At 37.2% G+C, this 20,957-nt stretch overlaps 1 protein-coding gene across 1 annotated transcript in view; it reads right to left on the bottom strand.

Annotated features, from left to right (window-relative positions):
• NEK11 (NIMA related kinase 11) overlaps positions 1 to 20,957 on the bottom strand; it is a gene marked incomplete at both ends in the record, with an annotated part of 83,177 nt that overhangs the window by 52,959 nt on the left and 9,261 nt on the right. The window contains 3 exons of the mRNA XM_079538461.1: positions 1,150 to 1,214; positions 7,300 to 7,418; positions 12,435 to 12,600. Coding sequence (XP_079394587.1) covers positions 1,150 to 1,214; positions 7,300 to 7,418; positions 12,435 to 12,600 — 350 coding nt within the window. The remainder of the gene's footprint in view (positions 1 to 1,149; positions 1,215 to 7,299; positions 7,419 to 12,434; positions 12,601 to 20,957) is intronic.

Genomic DNA, 20,957 nt, shown 5'->3' on the forward strand with positions numbered 1-20,957 from the left:
ACATTATCTGATAACTTCTACAAATAGAAGTTAACAACACCACTGGGATACTATGAAAGATTTTTCCCTGTCAGTGTGTGTAGTGAATTGCTCTAGGCATCAGAGCTTGATACTTTGGCACCATGGTGATGAATACTGAAAAAAAAATCAGAAATAAGTAACTTAAAATCAAGTTGTTGCAATAAATGCTTGGCACTCTTTACAGAAATGAAATTAATGTGAAATAATTTCAGTGGCAATTAAGTGCTGAGTTGATCCTGCAATTACTGCTTTTAGTAAATAGAGAAAACTAAGATATGGATCAGGACATCCATATTAGATCAGAGCACAAATAAAAACAACAATATACTAATACAATATTAACATTTCAAGAGCGGATATAAACATCTATTTGCATAAACTCTTTATGTTTTACTGTTAGACACAATAAAATGACTGGGCATTAAAAAATGACAGAATTTTAAGTGTGGAGAAAAAAAAATGAGAACCCAGATTTACAGAATGATGTAGATGCAAGAGGCCTCAGGAGGTCATCTGATCATAAAATCAAAGAATCATAGATTCATTAAGGTTGGAAAAGACTTATAAGATCATCTAGTCCAACCATCCATCTACCTACCACCAATATTGCCTGCTAAACGATGTCCCAAAGTAGCACATCCACATGTTTCTTGAACACTGCCACAGACAGTGACTCCATCACTTCTGTGGACAGCCTGTTTCAATTCCTCACCACACTTTCAGAGAAGTAGTTTTTCCAAATATCCAACATGAATCCCCCCCTTGCAGAACTTGAGGCCATTTCCTCTCATCCTATCGCTAGTTACCAGGAGAGGAAGCCAACCCCCACCTCACCACAACCTTCTTTCAGGGAGTTGTAGAGAGCTATAAAGTTTTTAAACCCCTGTCTCAAACCAGGAGCAGTTTAAAGTTACCTGAGGGTGCTCAGGTTCAGGTCTAGTTGTGCTCTGAACACCCTCAAGCCTGGGACATCACCGATTGATTGGACCCTATTCTATTGTCTGACAGAGAAATGTTTGACCACTGAACAAACATTACATCTAATATCACTTTATTTAAATCTCCTTATTCACGGAATGTCTGCTGGATTGTAAATAATAAAATGTGTCTTTAAAAAGGAAATCTCACCAATTTTAAGAAGATTATTCTTCAAAAATATGTTCTTGGTTTTCAAGTCTCTGTGAAGTATTCTCCTGTAATACAAAAAAAAAAAAAAAAAATTAAAAAGATTTTTTTAAAATCTCATCTAACTTGAAGGATTCACAGTCAACTACCAGGTTTCACAAGTATTTATCTTCTTTCCTTGCCAGGAAGGACAGCTCACCATGTTACAGTCTAAGTCTGTTTAACAATGTACAGACAATGGCATTAAGCAGTTTCAAATAACCATAGAGATGCATTCACAGACACCCATATGCAAGCTAAGAGCCTAAGCAGACAGGATAATAAAATGAGCCCAGGAATCCCAGCTAGAGAATACAGATACAGGTTTAAAATGAGCTCCCGAGGAAAGGAGAAAAGCAAGTCTTCCTGTCCTGCTCTTCTTAAAAGTATTACATACTATTTACAGCCAGAAGAATAAGATGTATCACAGTAGAATAAGGGATAAGAAAAACAGCAATAAGCTCAGGGAATCCTCCTTCAGAGAAAATGTATTACTTGAAAGACAAATACGTATTCAGATGAGGCTAGCTGTACAATTTTTTAAAGTAATGGTCTGGAAGATGAAAGAACTTCACAAAGACAGAGATCAAAAGGAAAAGAAAGAGAGCAACCAGCTCTTACAGACTTATGTTTCTATCAAAGACTGAACAACATCACATGCTGCACACCACACTGGGTCTAACTGCATGTCCTCGGCTTTTTGAGATCTTAATGCATGACAGGAATTCTCCACCCTATTAGGGAAAAATATATATCTCTGCAGTACACAAAGCACAGTCTCAACGAATTCATTAATAACAATTCCAAAAGGGTTTCCTACAACCTCAGCTAAACTTGAACTCAACCACTCTGCAGCTCCTCATAGCTTGGGTAATACACAGCATTTGTTTGGAACAGCATTCAGCACAGACTGGCTACTGAAACTGGTACTATAAATGCATTCCTCGTATAGCCATTTAGAATAGATAAGAAAAGCTGTAAAATTCTTGAGATGTGGGCAGAAAAATTCCATGCATAAGTAGATTTTAGTTGCTCTTGAGTCATTCTCAAGTACTATGTCAAACTGTATTGAATTATGAAAGTCTTACACACTGAGACACTTAAACGATTTCCAAAATAGTTTGCACATTAAGACTATAAAATGCTTAGTCTACAGCACAATTTAAATAAGCTGTTTAGTCCACACCTCATTTGAAAACAATTTTTGCAAGAAAACAAACATATTGATTTTTATTTTTTATGCTCTGTTCATAAACAGGAAGGAAAAAAAGGAAAATAGCTACTAGAAGGTACTGTAATGCACACACAGTCAAACAAGAAAACTGTATTTTAATGAGACATTAAAAGAGTTTTTTATACTTCTTATGATTTTTTTTCGTAATTTTTGTCATGAAAATAATACTTGTAGTGAGAAATGTGCACATCTGGAAAAATGAATGCTTTATTCAGCATGCTTCCACTGATGTTTATGCATAATTTATTTTTTACTTTCTTGAGCAATATACGTACATTCATCATGCATTACATCAGTAAGGAAATTAAACTAACAGTATATTCCTTATTGGTTTATAAGCCCACGTATATCTATAGTCATATATAAATCTTGCTCTGTTAATTTAGTTTCATAAATTGCTTCCTTACCATGCATCACACAGAGCCTTTGAAAGAAGTTGATTTCACTGAGATAGATTTTACTTGAGTTAGATTTCTGTTTGTTTTTGTTTGGTAGAAATATAACCATAGACTCCTTGAACAGAAAAACCGGGTAACTGTGATCTGAACAACAAGCGTTTGAATAACAAGCATTTTGGCCACATCAGTTTGAAATAGAATGTAATGTTAATAAATGCTTGTGACATATTGATTCAAATTTGATGCAAATTATTGGCATTAACAATAATTATGAGATCCCTTTATGTATGAATATGATTTAAAAAAAAAAAAGATGTTTCTCGATACCAACCACTTTATTCTGCCCGGATATGTCAGACAACAAACAAGTTACAAGCTGAAACCTTAACTGAAACAACTACTTTAATTCTAGCAAGAAATAAATATACGTTGCCAATAAAGCAACATGATCTAACTGGACCCCAGTAAAACTTAATCTAACTTGACAGTCAGCGAAGTGGTTATTGATATTTTGGGTAGAAATTAACACTTCAGGATAGTTTTAAGTTTGGCCTATAAATATACCTGTGCCTATATCTTCTATAGAGTACCTGCTTGCTGCCTCATAGTAATGATAAAGCAGTGTGGATCACTGAGCAGCAGGCAGCCTCCTTGAATAAAGATTCTCTGCAACCTACCAGCAAGGGAAGCTAATTGAATCTGAAGTAGTTCTTGCTGTGAAACACTCAGAAATGTAATTCTCTTCGCTCTTTCTGAAGAGCTATTTTGAGATCTAAGTGGTTCTGTATAACTGTGGATCCTGTACTACAAAAGACAACATGAAATCCACATAAAGGACTTGGGCAAAGTCTTCTACCCTGTAGATTGAAAGTAAAAGATTTGTTTGCATAAACAGTAACCTTATCAAAATCTCAGTGTCAGTATATTATTCAAGAAGATTAGGAAAGTGATGGATAACATAATGGTCATCTTCGTTCAAGCAGAGGTTAAATGAATTAACGTTCTCAGTCTCATTGCCTGATTGTTGAGGGATCCATTTTGTGCCCTGGTATGCATTGGGCTACAAGCATGCCAGACACCAGATGATGGTTTCATACTAACTCTCTCTGTGTAGATAAAATCACTGAAATTATGTTGCTGTCTTTAACTTCTCTTCTAGGTTACACAAATGACAAATGAGGATTCAATCTATTCAATTCCAGACAATTTAGCTTTCGAGTTTAAATTCAAAAATTCTTCCAATTATGTAAAATAGACAATAAATGGAAAGTTACCAGGAGATATTCATTACTCCTTTGGGATTTATGAAGCATAAGTAAGAGACATGAATGTCTAAACAGTCTTTCTTATTACAGGGGGAGAAATGCAAAGTAGAAGAACAGTTCTTTTTAGAGATAAATCTCCAGCATGAGAGCTTTCAAAAAGCGTAGAAGTTCAACTAAAGCTGTAAAAGAAGCACAATCATATAATACTCTATGTCTAAAACTATAAATAATTATGTTTTGCTGTTCTGGAATAAAAACTCCCATCTACAGCAGGTGGATTTTCTGAAAATTGGCTTGAGAAAGTCCAGCCCATAGAAAATGAATACTTGAAGCTTCTAAATCTAGGGCGCTAAGTTTTCTTTCCATTAGAACACAATTCAAATAAGTATTATATGTTTTTTCCCACATCAGTGTAGAAGAAATAATGTATGACTCCTTTATATATAAATAGTGGACTGTTATTACATGTTTACATTTTTGTAATCCAAATGCATTTCTGTAAGTAGTTTTAAAGCCTACCATTTCCCATCTAAGCTATTGTTTGGCTGCATACAAATAAGATAGAGAATAGGCTTTCTAGTGAATACAGTCAAAAACATAATGAAGTACAGGAAATGCAAATACAAATAAAACTGTCAAGACATTTGTATGTGTCTGGAGAGGTACTATTAAATAGCTTTAATTCAAAGACAGAAAATGAAATGCTGTTTGAAAATCAATTTGTTATTTTCACTGGAGAACCCAGTAATTTCACATACATATGTATATATATATTAAAAAAATCATTCATAGGAATTCTAAAAAGATTTTTTTGAGAACAAGTAAAAGATTAGAAAAATAATGCAGAGAGAAAAAGCAGGCAAAGAGGATGTTTGGGAAAAAAGAAGGTAACAGAGGCATAAGGAAATAAGCTCATGCAATCTATTACTTTGCATTAGTCTATACAATGCACCATCTAAACGCATACATTAAAGAAAGGATTTCATTCCAAATAGACCTTTCAGATTACCAACTTTTTACTGATAAATTATTAAACTAGATTTCAAGAAAAGGGTGGAAAAAAAGCACTAATAGTTTAGTTAGACAATATGGATTTTTATTCCCATTTTCCTATGTCGTTTCTAGCTTAGGTGAACACTGAAAAACACGGCATCCTGAGTTCTCTCCCTGCTGTGCTACCATCACTGCAGCCTGTGGGGCTGGCATGGCACACTGTGTACAAACCCCATGTGTATCACCACAGCAGGGGAGTGAAAAACAGATGATCTTTTAGATCCCTTCCAACCAAAGCCGTTCTATGATTCATTCTGTGACACTGACAATTAGGAACCAAAATGTTCTGAGTCCTAGACAGCAATTTACTCTGTCCTCTACAGCCTGACACTGTAGGTGCAAAAACTCATTAGGCATCTCTCTCTTTAGGTCAAAGGTATCCTACATACTTCAGTTCAACTCAACTCAGGAATACTTGTTCTTGGAGACAAGCGACTGTCTCCATCTACTGCTCTCTTGCAGCTCAAGAGAATTTGGCCCAAGCCCTGCTGTGAAATAGATTTGAAACAGTCATATGAATTTCATGCTGCTTTCAGCCTCAATATAGTGTTCATACAATCTATTTTATACTCAGATTGGAAAAAAAAACCCTGGAGAAAAAAAGAATTCTCATCTCTAGATTATAGGTGTAACCTAACCTTCAAACATCAACTTTTCTCTATCTCCACTAGCTGTACTAATGATTTATGTCATTATTCTAGGCAAATCGGCTCATTTCCCCAAAACAGGCACCTAAAATTGAATGTGGCGTTATATAGATTAATTATTTACAAGTGGCAAAGTGTCATACAAGGAGATTGCAGATAAAGATCCTTAGCCTTTAAGATAGTCCTTGTAGCAAGGACATTTTTAATTCTGAATGTTCAAAAAGAAGAATAATGGTGCAAATGGTTCGTCTTGGCAGGATGAAGCATCTTGGACTCGTGGGCTACAATGGTCTCCAGAAAGGACTCTGTCTTGTTCATTAACATGGTCAGAGCTGCTAACATACAAAAGCAACAGGGAAGAGACAAAGGAGAGGAGAAGATGCTGAAAGCCAGGCTGACTTCACCTGTCTCACTGCTCCTGAAAGGGGCCCTTGTGTTCCTACCTGAGCAGCTGGTCCTCCAGCTCTCTGTGTAGCAGCCTTCTCCTCCTGGCTCAGCACAGCACTGTTTCCCTCGTATCTATAGCTGTGCTAAACAGCTACACCTAGCTTCACGATGACAGCATGAGATGACACAGAGGGTGGACCAAACAGTTTTCATACATGTGACCACTACAATGGCAATGAGGGAACTGTTTAAATCACTGAAATCAGCCTGTGTAAATCACACTGCAGGCACTCACAGAGATGACCAGGTAGGTATTTACCTGTTGTTATCTCTGTTCAGACCAAGTGTTATTTCCACAGTTGTTCAACAGTCTGCAAACTTGGGCAAGAGCTGTGTGTGGAGCATGCTACCAGGAGATAGCTGGAGTGCCAGTTCCCTACAGCTCACATGAAACCTTTAAGTCCTGCTTTGAATCCTTATATCTGACCTTGGTTACCTACAGCAGGGACATTTTTAAACCATTACTCTATGACACTCCATCAGATAACCAACTTGATGTCTGTGATGGCATGGGATCTTGCACTGTTGGTTAAAGAATGTGGTAATTAATCATATGCCACTGTCTGAATGACATAAATGATTAGGTTAATCTTTGATGTGCTGTTAAAAGTAATGTTAGTGCTTAAAGAATATACGTGTTTAACTTCACTGATTTCAATGGGACCACATCAAGCATATAATTTGATTCTTTACATTAAACATTTGCAAGAGTTATTTGCTGAATCCTCTTTAAAATGCTGTCTTCTATTTTAAACCTTAGCTCCAATTTATTCTAACAATACTGAACAAATTCTATCGTCTTAGATTTTTCACTTGGCTATTAGGAACATTAACACTGAAAGACATCCAGTACTGCACTCTAAAAGATATAATACACAATGTTCTTGTACGGTAGCTAATTAATTACACTTTAAATTTACTACGTACGCTCTATAGCAGCTTGGTAAATAGGATTTTATACAGACAGAAAATAATCAATATGGTTTAATTTCTATTTGAACATGTATAAGAAAGTAAAAGTTTACTCACTCCCCTCCCAGCCAAATGTTTCCATGTTAAAATGACTGTACCTTTCATGCATATAGTTGACTCCAAGTAACAACTGTATAAACCACTCTATTATTTGTCTCTGTGTGAATAATTTCCCAGATTCTTTGTACTCTTGAATTTTATAGTCTAGATCTCCACCCTGAAAAACATCACAAAACATTTGTACATTTAAAGTAAGTTTTTAAAATGTCTTCTCCTTCGTGAAAACACAGGACTCTATTTTCTTACGGTTTCAGCACACAGTCAGTAAAATTAATGCTTGTACATGAATTTTGAACTCTCATAGCACCAGAAGCATACAGAACTCTGGACTCAAATGAGATCAAGCAGACTGGCTGCCTAGGGAAAGTAGGTCAGTTCTCGCTCAGTGTCACAAAATGACCAAAGTTCTCTGCTGTTCTCACTTCACATCACCCAGTTTTAAACACGTCCATCTGAGCTGGTCACCTCAAACTCCCTTTATAGTTAATAAGAGGAACAGGCAGTGGTAGTGTGCAATTATCTCTGCCATCTAAGTGTTTGCCTTAGGAAGATTATGCAGTACAAGTGCTGTTTCTCTACAATGGCTTACAAAGACAGCCTACACTGAGTGGCCCAAATAGAAACACCTAAGTAAGCAAAATGATTCTAACCCGACCTGTCTAACTAATGGCTTGTAATTCTGGGGAAAACACTGCCACTTAAGTCAAGCAATGCACAGTCAAGAGACACTCATTTATTATGTTGAAATAAGCATAATCAAATAAACTATACAGTTCTCTCAAAATAATTATGATACCTTGTCCTTCTTCCATACTCTTTTGCTAGAAACAAAGCAGAATTCAAGCACCTAGAAACTGTAGCATGTGCTATTAGGAATATTTCATTAAAAACTACAATTGAATTTTGATGTAACACTTGAAATGAAGCAATGTGATACATAGCATGCAATGCCAAATGAACTGGAAAATATATAAAGAAAAAGACTACTTGAAAACTATAAATGCATGTATGTGAAAAAGTCATTTGAACAACAGCATGATGAAAGAGGCTCTTGAGGAGAGTTAAATGAAAACTGTTTATTTTGCTAAAAAAGAAAGAGATGGTTGCCTGCTGGTTATTTATCCAGTTTATAAAATAAATGGATTTTGTTTACAAGAATGACAGTAGTGGCAAGATCTCTGTTGAGGTAACTAATCCCACAGCAAAGGGGACCGTGAGTCATATTGTATTCTAGTGATAAATTACCTTACACCAAGATAACTTATTCTACATAAATCATTGCTTCTGCATTACACACTCTGCATAAAATCAGAATGTATAGCTGTGTGTGTGCTTGCCATGCACAAGAAAATAGTTCAACCTGTACCACTGTGATGCATATGGAAAATAAATCACTGGTTATGTTGATATATGTCATTTCCCATCATCAACCTTTCCTTGTACTGTTGACTCTTAAAATGTCGAAGTCTGCTCAAAGGTTCCCCAAACCACTGGCTTACGCTACAAAATTAGCAGGTTCTGTCCTTGCACATCCATACATTTCTGAGTGGACATGAGTTTACAATAATTCCTGTGGTTCTTAACTCTAAGAATTGCAACATTCAAAAGTGACTGTTTAAAAAAAAAAAAGAAAAGAGACAATCTGTTTTTTGTCACATATCAAAAATGTGTTCCCTAACAATGTCCTGCCATTTCTAAATCGAAATGTCTGATTCAGCATATTTATGGCTGCAACTCTCCATCTGCCTCCCTACTGTAGTCCAGAGAGAAGCTCTTTTGGGAGCTTGGAGCTCTGAGCAGCTGCTCTCTCTTTGCAACTCCAAATGTTCAACAGCTTCCCCATGGCTGCTCACAGCAGAGCAGAAGAAGGGAAGAAAAGGTATTGCTGGGTACCCTGCCGCATGGCAGCCAGATGGGCTGTGTCTAAGCCTGCGTGCACCTCAAAAGCACTGACTCACCTACTCCAGATGGCTGCCCCAGACCATAGAGAGCCAATAGTAGCAGTAGTCCAAGACTCAGGGACTGCTCCAACCCCTGGCAGCTGGCTACTATCCCCAGGGGACTAAACAGGTAAACAGCTGAAGTGCAGCAGCCTGCGATCACCATTTCTCACTCTCCCAATGTATTCTCTTCCACAGTCATGCACTGATGTGAAAAAATCAAAGAAACATAGGACCTGAAAAGTCCTTCAGATGATCTAAGAAGAGAAAAAGCAGTCAAATGAAGTACTACATGTGCCCTCAAGTAATTGTGTGGCTTTTGACAAGATTGGTCTCAATGTCCTGCAGTTAATTTAAGGTTATTGCTATGTCTAAGAAAGGAAAACAAAAATGCATTATTACAAATTTGTTTAAATTTTGCAACCATGAAACTCTAAAAAAGTTTATTAACCCATTTTTGCATTTTGGAAAGCCAATATAGTGAAGTCCATGAGGAAATTAACAAAGTAGAAACAAAATAGAAAGCTTCCATGCTACAGTTTCTATTTAAATGTCAAGAGCATCAAACACACCACTAACTTAAAACAGCTCAGTACCAGGGACTGATGATGTGAACAGGCATTAATTGCTTTAATTACTACTTCTCCTTAAATTTCCTTAGTATATGTATGTTCACATCATAGTGAGAATGCAGGGAAGAGACAGAAATAATTATCTGAAGAAAAGTGTAACTAGCTCTGATTTTTGATGTATTAAAATGATACAACATTTAAAGGCACTACTTTGTTTACATTTCTAAAAACTGTATTTGATTGAAGTCCAATGTATGCCAGAAAATGAAACCCAAGTTTCACAAAAGCAAAAGCTTGTTTTTTGTTTCAAATTTGAATTGCATAATAATGTTCATCTTGTTCATATACCTAAGATGTTGAATCATTACAGTTGTCAGAAAAGCTCAAGAAAAAGACTGAAACAGAATACACATACTTCTTTTCTATAATTTTGAGAGAATTCAGCTATATTAAAAGATGTCTTTTGTTCATAGGATAGGCATAAGACAGGGCAGCTGCATTGGAGGCTCACTACACAATTCAAACAAGAACGAACAAAGTATGGCAGCTAATGAATGAGTTACAGTTCTTTGGAGAAAAGAGAATAAGGCTGAGAGGGTAGTTCTGTTTCCATGCCAACTTGCTGTTTATTCTTTATTTTAAGTCTGTCCAAGAGTACAAATTACTGCCAAAGAGGTAATTATTCTGTGCATGAGAAACTGAATGTACTAGATTTCCAAACAAGGATAGATCAGACGCACTTTTCTTATTCTCAGTTTAAACATGCATCTTTTTCATAAAAAGATCCAATTCCCACCATATTAAAAGACAGGCTATAGATATGTAAATACGAAAGCATACCTTATAGAAATACTCAAGGTAAAATAGAATAGCAGTATGCAAATATGACAGTATGCAAAACTGTGCTTTGTACTTCCCTTATCTGAACAATTGATTTAATACATCCCAATTGCTTAATGGCAATAATACAACATTATCTGCCCTTCTGGAAAAATCAGAAGCAAATTCTTGTGGACCCAGTGTCATTCTGGCCTGACCTAGTAGACTCAAAAATGAAAAGATTCAGCTGCACAGTCAACACATCAATTTCCTCATGCTTTATTTGCCTTTTCTAATGCATTTGTGTGTGTTTGAGTACACGTCCACTGGATTCTATGGCTACTCTATACTAAAATACTTCAATTCAGGGCAGTTGACTTCATCTGAATTAAAGAAAGATATCAAGGCATGCTGCAACAGGTTTTGATTATTATTGTGATCACTATCACACCCTTTTTATTCACCAATAACTTCCTTTCAGACAGAAAAATAACAGTAAAAAGCAGTGGACCAAAGGCACTAGTTACTCCCATAATGCTGCTGAAAGCGACTCCTTCATTTCTACAGGATCAACTGATCTGGTTTTGGGCTGCATTCTACAGAATCACAGTGCACAGGAATATCTGGATAGTTAGGATAATCCTTCAGTTCTCAGCACTGAATTTCCAGTAAGAGTTGACAATATAAAAATTCCATTAAGCCCCAGCTGTCAGACATTCAGAGCGTGAAGCAAAGAATTTCCGCATGAATATAAGAAGAGTACATTTACAAATGTTCAGATTGTATAACATAATCAAATATTTCAGATATAATAAAAAAAAAATCCCAGCTATAATGTGCATTTAACTGTCATCAAAGAAGGTTTCTAAGGTGGGAATGACTTGCACAAATTTTACTTCTTCAATTATTCACACCGAAGTTGGATGCTTGGAGAAATGTGATTAGCTAATACAAGCCTGATGGTGGACAGATAACCCAGTGGTCCAACACCATTAGCTTTCAAAGTATTTCAAATGTCTAGCAGAGCACAACTGAAAAGTCTGCTTCACAGATTCACAAAAAGAGCACTGTGTGTATAACAGATGTTTTAAGAACAGCACATCTATATTTAACGCAAAAGTAGACATTTGTTTCATATAAACTCTTAAAAAGTTGGCTTAAATATGTTTAAATACTTACTTTACAGCCTTTAGACAGATTTTATCAATATGTTTTTAAACCAAATGCTGCAGTCAAAAAAAAAAAAAAAAATCAAACTGGTAATTATACAGTACTGTCTCCTACTTTAGAATTAGTTGTATCCCTTGCACTCTGGTCTGACTCATCAAATATTCTCCACTTTAAAAAGTAAATACTGCTACCAAACTCATCACCCACATGAAGCTCTTTGTAATCAGCTCCAATTCACAAGACAGTTGTCCCTTACTCATCTGCATCAAATTTCACAGTGCACCTCCAAATTCCCAATCTCATCCTCTCTTACACGTAAAACAGTAAAACATTCCTGGTTCTTCAATCTTTCTAAGTTCATCCAGAAATCTCATAATCTATCTGCCTTACGTCTTTTACTACCAATTACAGTAAACCAAATGAGCTAGTATTTAAATAACCTATTTTCTCTTCCCTGGTTTGTTTTTGAGCTGCAAGTCCATGAGCACACACAAGCAGGTAATACTGTCTGTTTGAAAAATGCCTAACAAGTAGCAGGTGGTACCAAACTTAACAAATAAGAATAAAATACAGAGTGAAACATTAAAAAAAAACTGGTCTGGGTTTCTTTTAAGACCCTATTTTAAAGCACACATTCCATCAAATTTCTTCAAAGTAATCTAAATCTCTCACCTCACAGTACTCAGTGATAATGCAGAAACTATCTCGCTCCACAAAGCTTGCATAAAATTTGACAATGGCTGGATGGTCTAATTTGGAGAGTAGTTGTGCTTCCAGATTTGCTTCAACTGTTTCATTAGGCTTTAGGTCTCCAATAGAGAGTTCCTTCAGAACCTTTCTACAGGAAAAAAATAAATATTCACATTAGCAAAAACAGAAAAACACAGAAAATCTCGTAATGCTTATAATCCCACCATAGTTTCTTAAAATGTAAAACAGTAACATTAGCCAAGTATTTAGCAATATGAAACTAGACAAATGTGGGTAAACAAAGAGCACGTATTTAAATGCCATAAAACCACTAGTCACCATAGTGATCAAGCAACATTTTTAAAATGCTATTTTGAAGGATTTTTCACACTAATTCCCTGCTGTACTGATTTTTATTTTTTTATTTTTTTTATGACATGTTTTCAGTGCTAGGGATTACTGCATAATAATAAATATAAATTAAAAAAAAAAATCTCAGTAATTTCAAGCCCAGTCAGAGTGTATGTTCAAGATTCATACATGGAACAAGGAGCAGCAAGAAACAGACTGGTTTTGCTGCTTCTGCCAGAGCCTCTCTGTGGAAGCATGAGGAAAAAATCTCACAGAGGCCAATATTTCTATGACTGTTTTTCTGATTAAAAATCAGGACACTTTTTTTTTTTTTCTTTTTAAGATCAACTTGCTCTTCATTTGAACACCTAAGTGGAAAGAGCAAATCTAGATTTGAAGCTGAAACCTAATCCTACTGTTCCAAAGAACTCTGAATGTCAGTAGTTAGCAGCAGCAGATAGGCCCTAAACATCCTAGGGTGGAAAACATTAAAGGGACTTTTTTTTATATTCTTCAACTTAAGCACATAAAAGTGCCATGACAGAATCCCTGATTCAGACTCAGCTCTACACTGTACTTGGGAGATGTGCAGTCTACTGTCAAACTGTCCTGAAAAGAAACCTTGTGGTGCTGAATACTCAGAGGAAGCATATTCTGTTGGGATCTTCCTGTTGAAATGTCATCTAAAAAGCATATATCATAAAAAAGCATACCATTTCCATTTATCTTACCAGGCATTCAGACACGGATCAATTGCTCTACACCTGAAGGAGCATTTTGAGACTACTAGAGAATATCACGGTATTTTATTGAAAGAAAGTGATAAATTTTCAGTAACTTGAGAGGTAAGTTCCACACCAAAGGGATATCCACACAGTGCTTTTAATGATTTCCCATTCAATATTGTATGGCTGTAAAGGCACACGAGTTAAACATGACAGCGATAAAACCATGGCAATTCAGTTAATTTAAGGGGAAAAAAAAAAGTGTATTCCTTCATAAGAAAATGTTGTCCTAAATCTCAACCATCAGTTACTAGTATAACAATGCATGCATTTTTGCCTAAACTTGCCTAGTCCTCATGTAGCAGTATGCTGTGCTATTTGATTTGTCAGCATCTCTAGAGAAAAGGCTCGCTGTACAAAGACATGTAATACCTACTACAATATTCTCATCGTCCATTGACACAGGAACATCATACTTTCCTTCATAGAGATCACATCACAAAACTGACAAATAAAATGAACTCTTGTTAAACATCACTTAATGCAACATTATCGTATGCCCAAGACATCAATGGAAGCCTGATGTGTTGATGTGTGGGGATAGCTTGTCATCTTAGTCCCTCAGAGATTTTGATGCTGTCATCAGCTGTCACACTACAAGACAGGTGTTTTTCTTATTAAAATTCATTGCTGGCAATACAAATCAGAAAAATGTGCTTATGTAAATAAGAGGTTGAGTTTCTACTACATAATGCTAATTCATAGCGAGAACTGGAAAACATTTGCATCTATAAAGAAAACTTTTGTCATACAACCAATATGGTAGATATACTGTTTCATGGACTCATAGAATGGTTTGGGTTGGAAGGGACCTTTAAGATTATCCATTTCCAACCTCCCTGCTGTAGGCAGGGACACCTCCCTCTAGAGCAGGTTTCTCACAGCCCCATCCAGCCTGGCCTTGAATGCTTCCAAGGAGGGGGGTATCCACAAACTCTCTGTTCCAGCGTCTCACCACCTTCACAGTAAAGAATTTCTTCCTAATATCTAGTGTAAATCTACCCTCTTCCAGTTTAAAGCCATTTCCCCTTGTCTTGTCACTAAATGCATTTATAAAAAGGCCCTCCTCAGCTTTCCTGTAGGCCCCCTTCAGGTACTGGAAGGCCGCTATAAGGTCCCCATGGAGCCTCCTCCAGGCTGAAGAGCCCCAGCTTTCCCAACCTGTCCTCATAGAAAAGGTGCTCCAGCCCTCTGATCATCTTCGTGGCCCTCTTCTGGATCCAGCTCCATGTCCTTCTTGTGCTGGGGGCCTCAGAACTGGACACAGTACTCCAGGTGGGGCCTTGCAAGAGCAGAGTGGAGGGGCAGAATCACCTCCCTCAACCTGCGGGTCACACTTCTCTTGATGCAGCCCAGGATACGGTTGGCCTTCTGGGCTGTAAGCGCACATAGCTGGCTCATGTGGAGTCTTTCATCAACCCATACCCCCAAATCCTTCTCCTGGGGGCTGCTCTCAAGCCATTCTCCACCCAATCTGTATCTTTGCTTGGAAAACCCATAATCTGTGCTTTCTGTAGGAAAGGTTTGATTTTGCTACATTTAATATGAAGGTGGCAACTGGACCTTACAACTTCTGCCAATCTTTGTCTACCTCAGTAAATAATTTTTTAAAATTATTTTTAAAAAGCTCCCTGTTGGCTAAGTATTGACAAAGAAGTTATGTCAGGATCTCAGAAGTTTCACAGATGGACCACAGTCTCTAGATCTTTCCTCTTTCCTGATAAAAAACACAGGTTAAATGTCTTCAATAAAAAAGCACATTCATGTTCCTAAATTTGTTCTACCTCATCCCACTCTCTCAGAGCATACTCTTTGTGCTTTAAGGCATTCCAATCTCTCTCCAATTCGTGATATCAAATAAGCTGATAGATCTATAAACTGATGGACTTTCTGCCTATCGATAATAATAATAAAATAAAAACTAGCAGGCATAGGAAAACAACAAACTTCTCTTAGCCAGTCCTGAATGCATTTCCCCTCTAGCTAGGGAATCCATCCTTACATCTTGAAGAAACAAAGTATTTCAGTTTACGTGATACAACCTGCAATTTATGATTGGTTTATAATTAAAAGCTACCTCTGCATATCATCTGGTGACAGTACCTGTGTATCATCTGCTGAAAATCTGTACGTATTGAACAGTTTAACAAAGTATAGCTGGGTTCCATAAAACATTGTAAGGAAAACTTTTAAAGCATGTGATAAGACATATACAGCATGTATTTACAGACAGTTGTCCTAAAATTTTGTTGGGTCTCCAGAGTGTATCAGCCCATCAAAAAGCCAACTTTTTCATTTTTTTTAAAGTGTTAGCAGGATTTTAGAAGTCCAAAACTATTTGACTGAAGAAATCATAGATTTGGGTAGCACATACTGAAGAACAGGTATAACACTAAAATGTAGATGTCTTCGAAATGCAATACTCCCTTCAATATAATGTGAAAATGGTTGTCCTATTTTAGATTTATTATTATGAATTTCACTTAAATTAGAATATAGACACAAGGATATCCGATATAACACGGTAATCACACATCAACTACTTAGTAACAGAAGGGCTAGCAGATATCTTAAAGATCAATATTAAATAACAGTCATCATATTTTAAATGTAAATAAGACCTATCCTTGCAATTTAATGGCGCGAAGACACTGAACTTGATCTGGAACTGACTGCAACTGAAGGAGCCTTGTAGTGAATAAACTCACAGCTAAAGAGTAAAAAGCACCTGTCACTGTTTGCATCCACCCTAGAGGATGTGGTACTGATAACAGCAGTGTTATTCCCTGAGGTGGGGAAAAAACAACAGAGATGAGCCCACTCCCCACAATGCAGAAAGCAGCTGTCCCATCTCCACTGTCTTCAGGATCACAGGACATCCCCAGGAACACCACCTGGCTCTTCTCAGCAAAACTTCCTGGCTTGCACTGTCACACTTTGAAATGCAGCCAGGCCAGCACACCATGTCTCCAAGTGCAGTAATGGGCAGCAAATGGGGAGAAATAGAGCAAGATTTAAAACAAGAGAAAATAAGCACGAAGTAGGAATCCTTGAGGATACGGACACCCAGTGGAAAACCTTTTTTTGAGCTTTACTAGTGACTGACAATATGCCACAGCAGTGTTTATTTCAGTCTATTTGCACCGACCTAAAATTAAATGTTTTACAGTCCATCTGGTATTTGTTTACATTGATGGCATGCTTTATTATTATATAATTTGGCTTACTGGATCAGAAGCAATTTTTAAAAAACGACAGCCTATCCCAAAAGGCACTTCACTTATTGAGGGAACTGCAACATGAATTATTGACTAGGTACATTTGCTTGCTGATAACGAAGTATGAGAAATACAACTCCTTTAATGTCGAGAGTAAGAATGTTTAATAAACTACCACAGAGCGGGTGTGCTCTAGGAATAAATGATCCAAATTTGAAGGTTTTAATGAAATAGAAATTTCATTTCATGAAGGCAGTCGTTCAATTAATTGCACCCAGAGATTAGCAAGACCTGCTAGCACATAATCAGTGTGCAAAGCTGGAAATTCATTATTCCATATTGTTAATATTTCTAGAATCACCCCAACTTCAATATGGAGAGTTGTGGAACAATTCATACTTGTACACAGCATTTCCATCCACTTTGATTTTTGTAAAACTACCTCTTCATGCTGATAACTCTTCAGTGCTAGGACCATGTGCAAGTCTATAAGTACTACCTTGTACTGGATCTGTAATTGGATATGAAGTTGGCCATAAACATTAAAATTAAGGGACAGTCTATGCAATTAACAATTTCTTGAATATTATTTATTAAACAGCAAATTGAGAAGGCATGGTATTACAAATAGGGACCAAAGCAAACAACAGGGTACAACCCTCAGTCTCAAGTCCTGTCTGCACAACTGCTTCCACCTTGTTTGGGAAATTCATAGAATCATAGGTTCATTAAGAGTGGAAAATACTGCTAAGATCATCTAGTCCAACCATCCACCTACCATCACTATTGCCTACTGAACCATACATCTAAGTTCTACATCTACACATTTCTTGAACACTTTGGTGAATCTACCACCTCTCTGGGCAGACTGTACCAGTGCCTGACTACTATTAGTTCAGTAATAAGGATACCATCTGCGTACAGATAAAATGAAGTCACCCATCATTACAGCTTCTCAGTCTGTTGCTTTATTAGAATAGTGTACAGTCAATGAGATTTACCTGCTACAGCCATTAGCAATTTTAGATTTCTATTGATAACTGCCCCATTGAAAATATTGCATCACTGGAATGTAACTTTTGATACAATGTCCTGTCTCCAGCTTAAGCTCTCTTTTCTGTACATTTTACATGCAGATATCACAAGTTCCCTTTGGTTTGACATTGTCCTTTGCATTTGAGGAGCTCCACACATAAAGTTGCTTGTCCACTGTCAGGTGTTCCAGTTCCCACATTTCCTTTCAGACCTCTCATTTTTGCACTTAATACACTAAGGTTTTGCCTGCAATTAACAATTACTGATTTTATATGACATCCTACTATCTGGAATCTTCATTTAGGTTGGTCTACATCCACTATCCATCATCTTATCCTACACAGAATACATACAGCAATGCTTTTACTAACAGTCTTAACAGATTTCTCTCCATGCTCTCAGTGACTGCATTTCTTGCTGTTTACAGCTCAGTATCAAAAATCAAAACAATCAATCTTTACATTTTTTATTAGCTATATTTGGAGCACCAGTATCTCTATGGTCAGATAATGTAAAGACAGTCATTCTTCCACTGAGGAAGAAAGAAACTGGTGAAATTATAAAATACAAAAAGTCATATACAAATCAGCTCTACTTGGAAAGAATACTTGATTTTATTTAGGGAAAGAAACTCTTATAGGATGTTAACAGCACTTGGCATCTGGGAAAATCAAGCAGGTGCAAAGTCACTGAAAAACAAATGAGGTATGCTGTTTGCTATTCTGACTTACATGTTTATATATGTCTACACATTAGTCAAAACATTTCAAACTTAAGTATTACTACACAGCTTCTTATATCAAATGCCAGGCTCCTTTTATTGTTCCCCTGGCCATTACTGATATATTAGTCAACCCACAAACCAATTTCAAACCTAAGCACTGCAGCACAACTTCATAAATCAAATGCTGGGCTTCTTTTGTTATGCCCATAGCCAAGATTATTAGTAAAGCCATAAACCCATCATTTCATCAACAACTGTTTTTTTCACTAGCCCCCAAAATAGCTCATTCTTGTTGTTCATGAACATTGCGAAGCAAGCAGCATGAAGAACTAATCCCTAAGTTAACTACTAAGAATTCAAACACTGTATGAGCACCATAATATCCCTAGATGGATTAAACATTATTTTGGTTTCTGAATACACATAGAAAAGACAGAATATCCCAAGTTGGAATGGACCATGGAGTCCAAGCCCTGGTTCCACACAGGAACACCCAAAACCCAAACCCAATGTCTGAGAGCACTGTCCAAACGCTCTCTGAGCTCCGGCACTCAGGGCCTTGTCCAGTGCCCTGGGCAGGCTGTTCCATGCCCACCACCCTCTGGCACAGCACCTGTCCCTCACCCCCAGCTGTCCCTCTCCTGACACAGCTCCATTCTCTTGTGTCTGGTCGCTGTCACACAGAGCAGAGCTCAGCGCTGCCCCTTCACTCCCTGTGAGGAGCTGCAGCCGCCATGAGGCCTGCCCTCAGCTCCTCCGCTCTGCGCTGAGCAAACACATGGACCTCAGTTGCTTCCCTGCGTCTCGTCCCTAAGTCTATCTGTATATCCAGGGTTAACCCACCTCAGGTGCAGAATTCAACACTTGCTCTCATTAAATGTCATGTTGTTGGTGACTGCCAAGCTCCCTTATTTGTCAAGATCTCAAGATCTTAAAGAATTTAACAACGCTTAAGTGTCTTCAGATGCTGACGAGAGAGCTGGAGCACCTCTCTCATGAAGAAACGCTGAGGGTGCTGGATTTACTCAGCTTGGAGAAGACTACTGCCCTCCAGTACTTGCAGGGAGCTTGAAAACAGGAGGGGGAATCAACTTTTTACACAGGCATGTAGTGATAGAATAAGGAGGAATGGTTTTAAACTAAAGGAGGGGAAATTTAGGTCTGGTATTAGGGGGAAATTCTTACTCAGACAGTAGTGAGGCCCGGGCACAGCTGCCCAGAGAAGCTGTGGTGCTCCATCCCTGGAGGCACTCAAGGCCAGGTTGGATGGGGCCCTGCGCAGCTGAGCTGCTGGGTGGCAGCCCTGCCCATGGCAGGGGATTGTGGCTGGGTGGGCTTTAAGGTCCTTCCAACCCAAACCATTCTGTGATTCTATGGTGATGACATTTCACAAGTGAAGTAGATGATTCATTTTCCATTTCTGTCTTCTCAGGAAACTTATTAGAGACGTTATGGGGTATAAACTAAATACCTTGTTTCTAGAGTTGGTTTTTGTTGTGTTTTGTTTTCTTTTATTATTAAATAATAATAAATCTGTGTGTTGCGTTATCACCATCTACTGTTCATTCATCCTTTTTTCTACAGCCTCGTGTTTAAGAATGTAGTTAAATGTCATGCTGTTACTAATCTAGATGGATTTTCAGATTCTAGATGGAACAAGACAAGAACTAAATACTCTAGTTATCCTTTATATCTTTTGCAGATTTAATTCCAGCAAACACCAAATCATCTGAAGTAGGCATTTTTCTTTACACACACTTGATAAATCTGATTTTTAACTGAGCTCTGCTAATTAATATCCCCTTCCAGAAGAAGCAGCTATTATTACCAAAATAAAGTTTGGAAGCAGCTTTTTGTGTATTCAAACATTATAATGGGATTAAACATCTCTCAGTTAACAAGTTACACACATATTTCTTCAACCTGAACTCATTTGCTATAGCATAAGCCATAAAGAATTCTGATTATGCTAAAACTAGTGTGAATTCACATATCACCACATATCACCCACATATCACCTCATCTATATGCATCAGTTTACAGAAAACAGACGATTTGGGAGAGGGAAGTGGCAAAGGAAAACCAGACACACTGACAATCAGGGTAAGAATTTATTCTATAGAAATTCAAATTAAAACATTTTCTAGTGTAAAACATAATTGGTCCTTTACTGAGCATAAACATATTTGTAAGCAGAATTACGTTCCCTTCAATGTTGCAAGGATATTTATGTCAGCAGTATTGTTTCTCCTGTGAAACTATTTCCCATACGTAATTTAAATACTAATTGCTTCAACTTTAATGAGAAAACTCATTCTTCCTACATGTCTCTTTCCAGCAGGCAATTCCTTCAGCGTTTATTTCTGATATGCATTGAATTATCCATAGTACA

The sequence above is a fragment of the Tetrao urogallus genome (genome assembly GCF_951394365.1).
Source record: "Tetrao urogallus genome assembly, chromosome: 7".
Lineage (NCBI taxonomy): Eukaryota > Metazoa > Chordata > Aves > Galliformes > Phasianidae > Tetrao > Tetrao urogallus.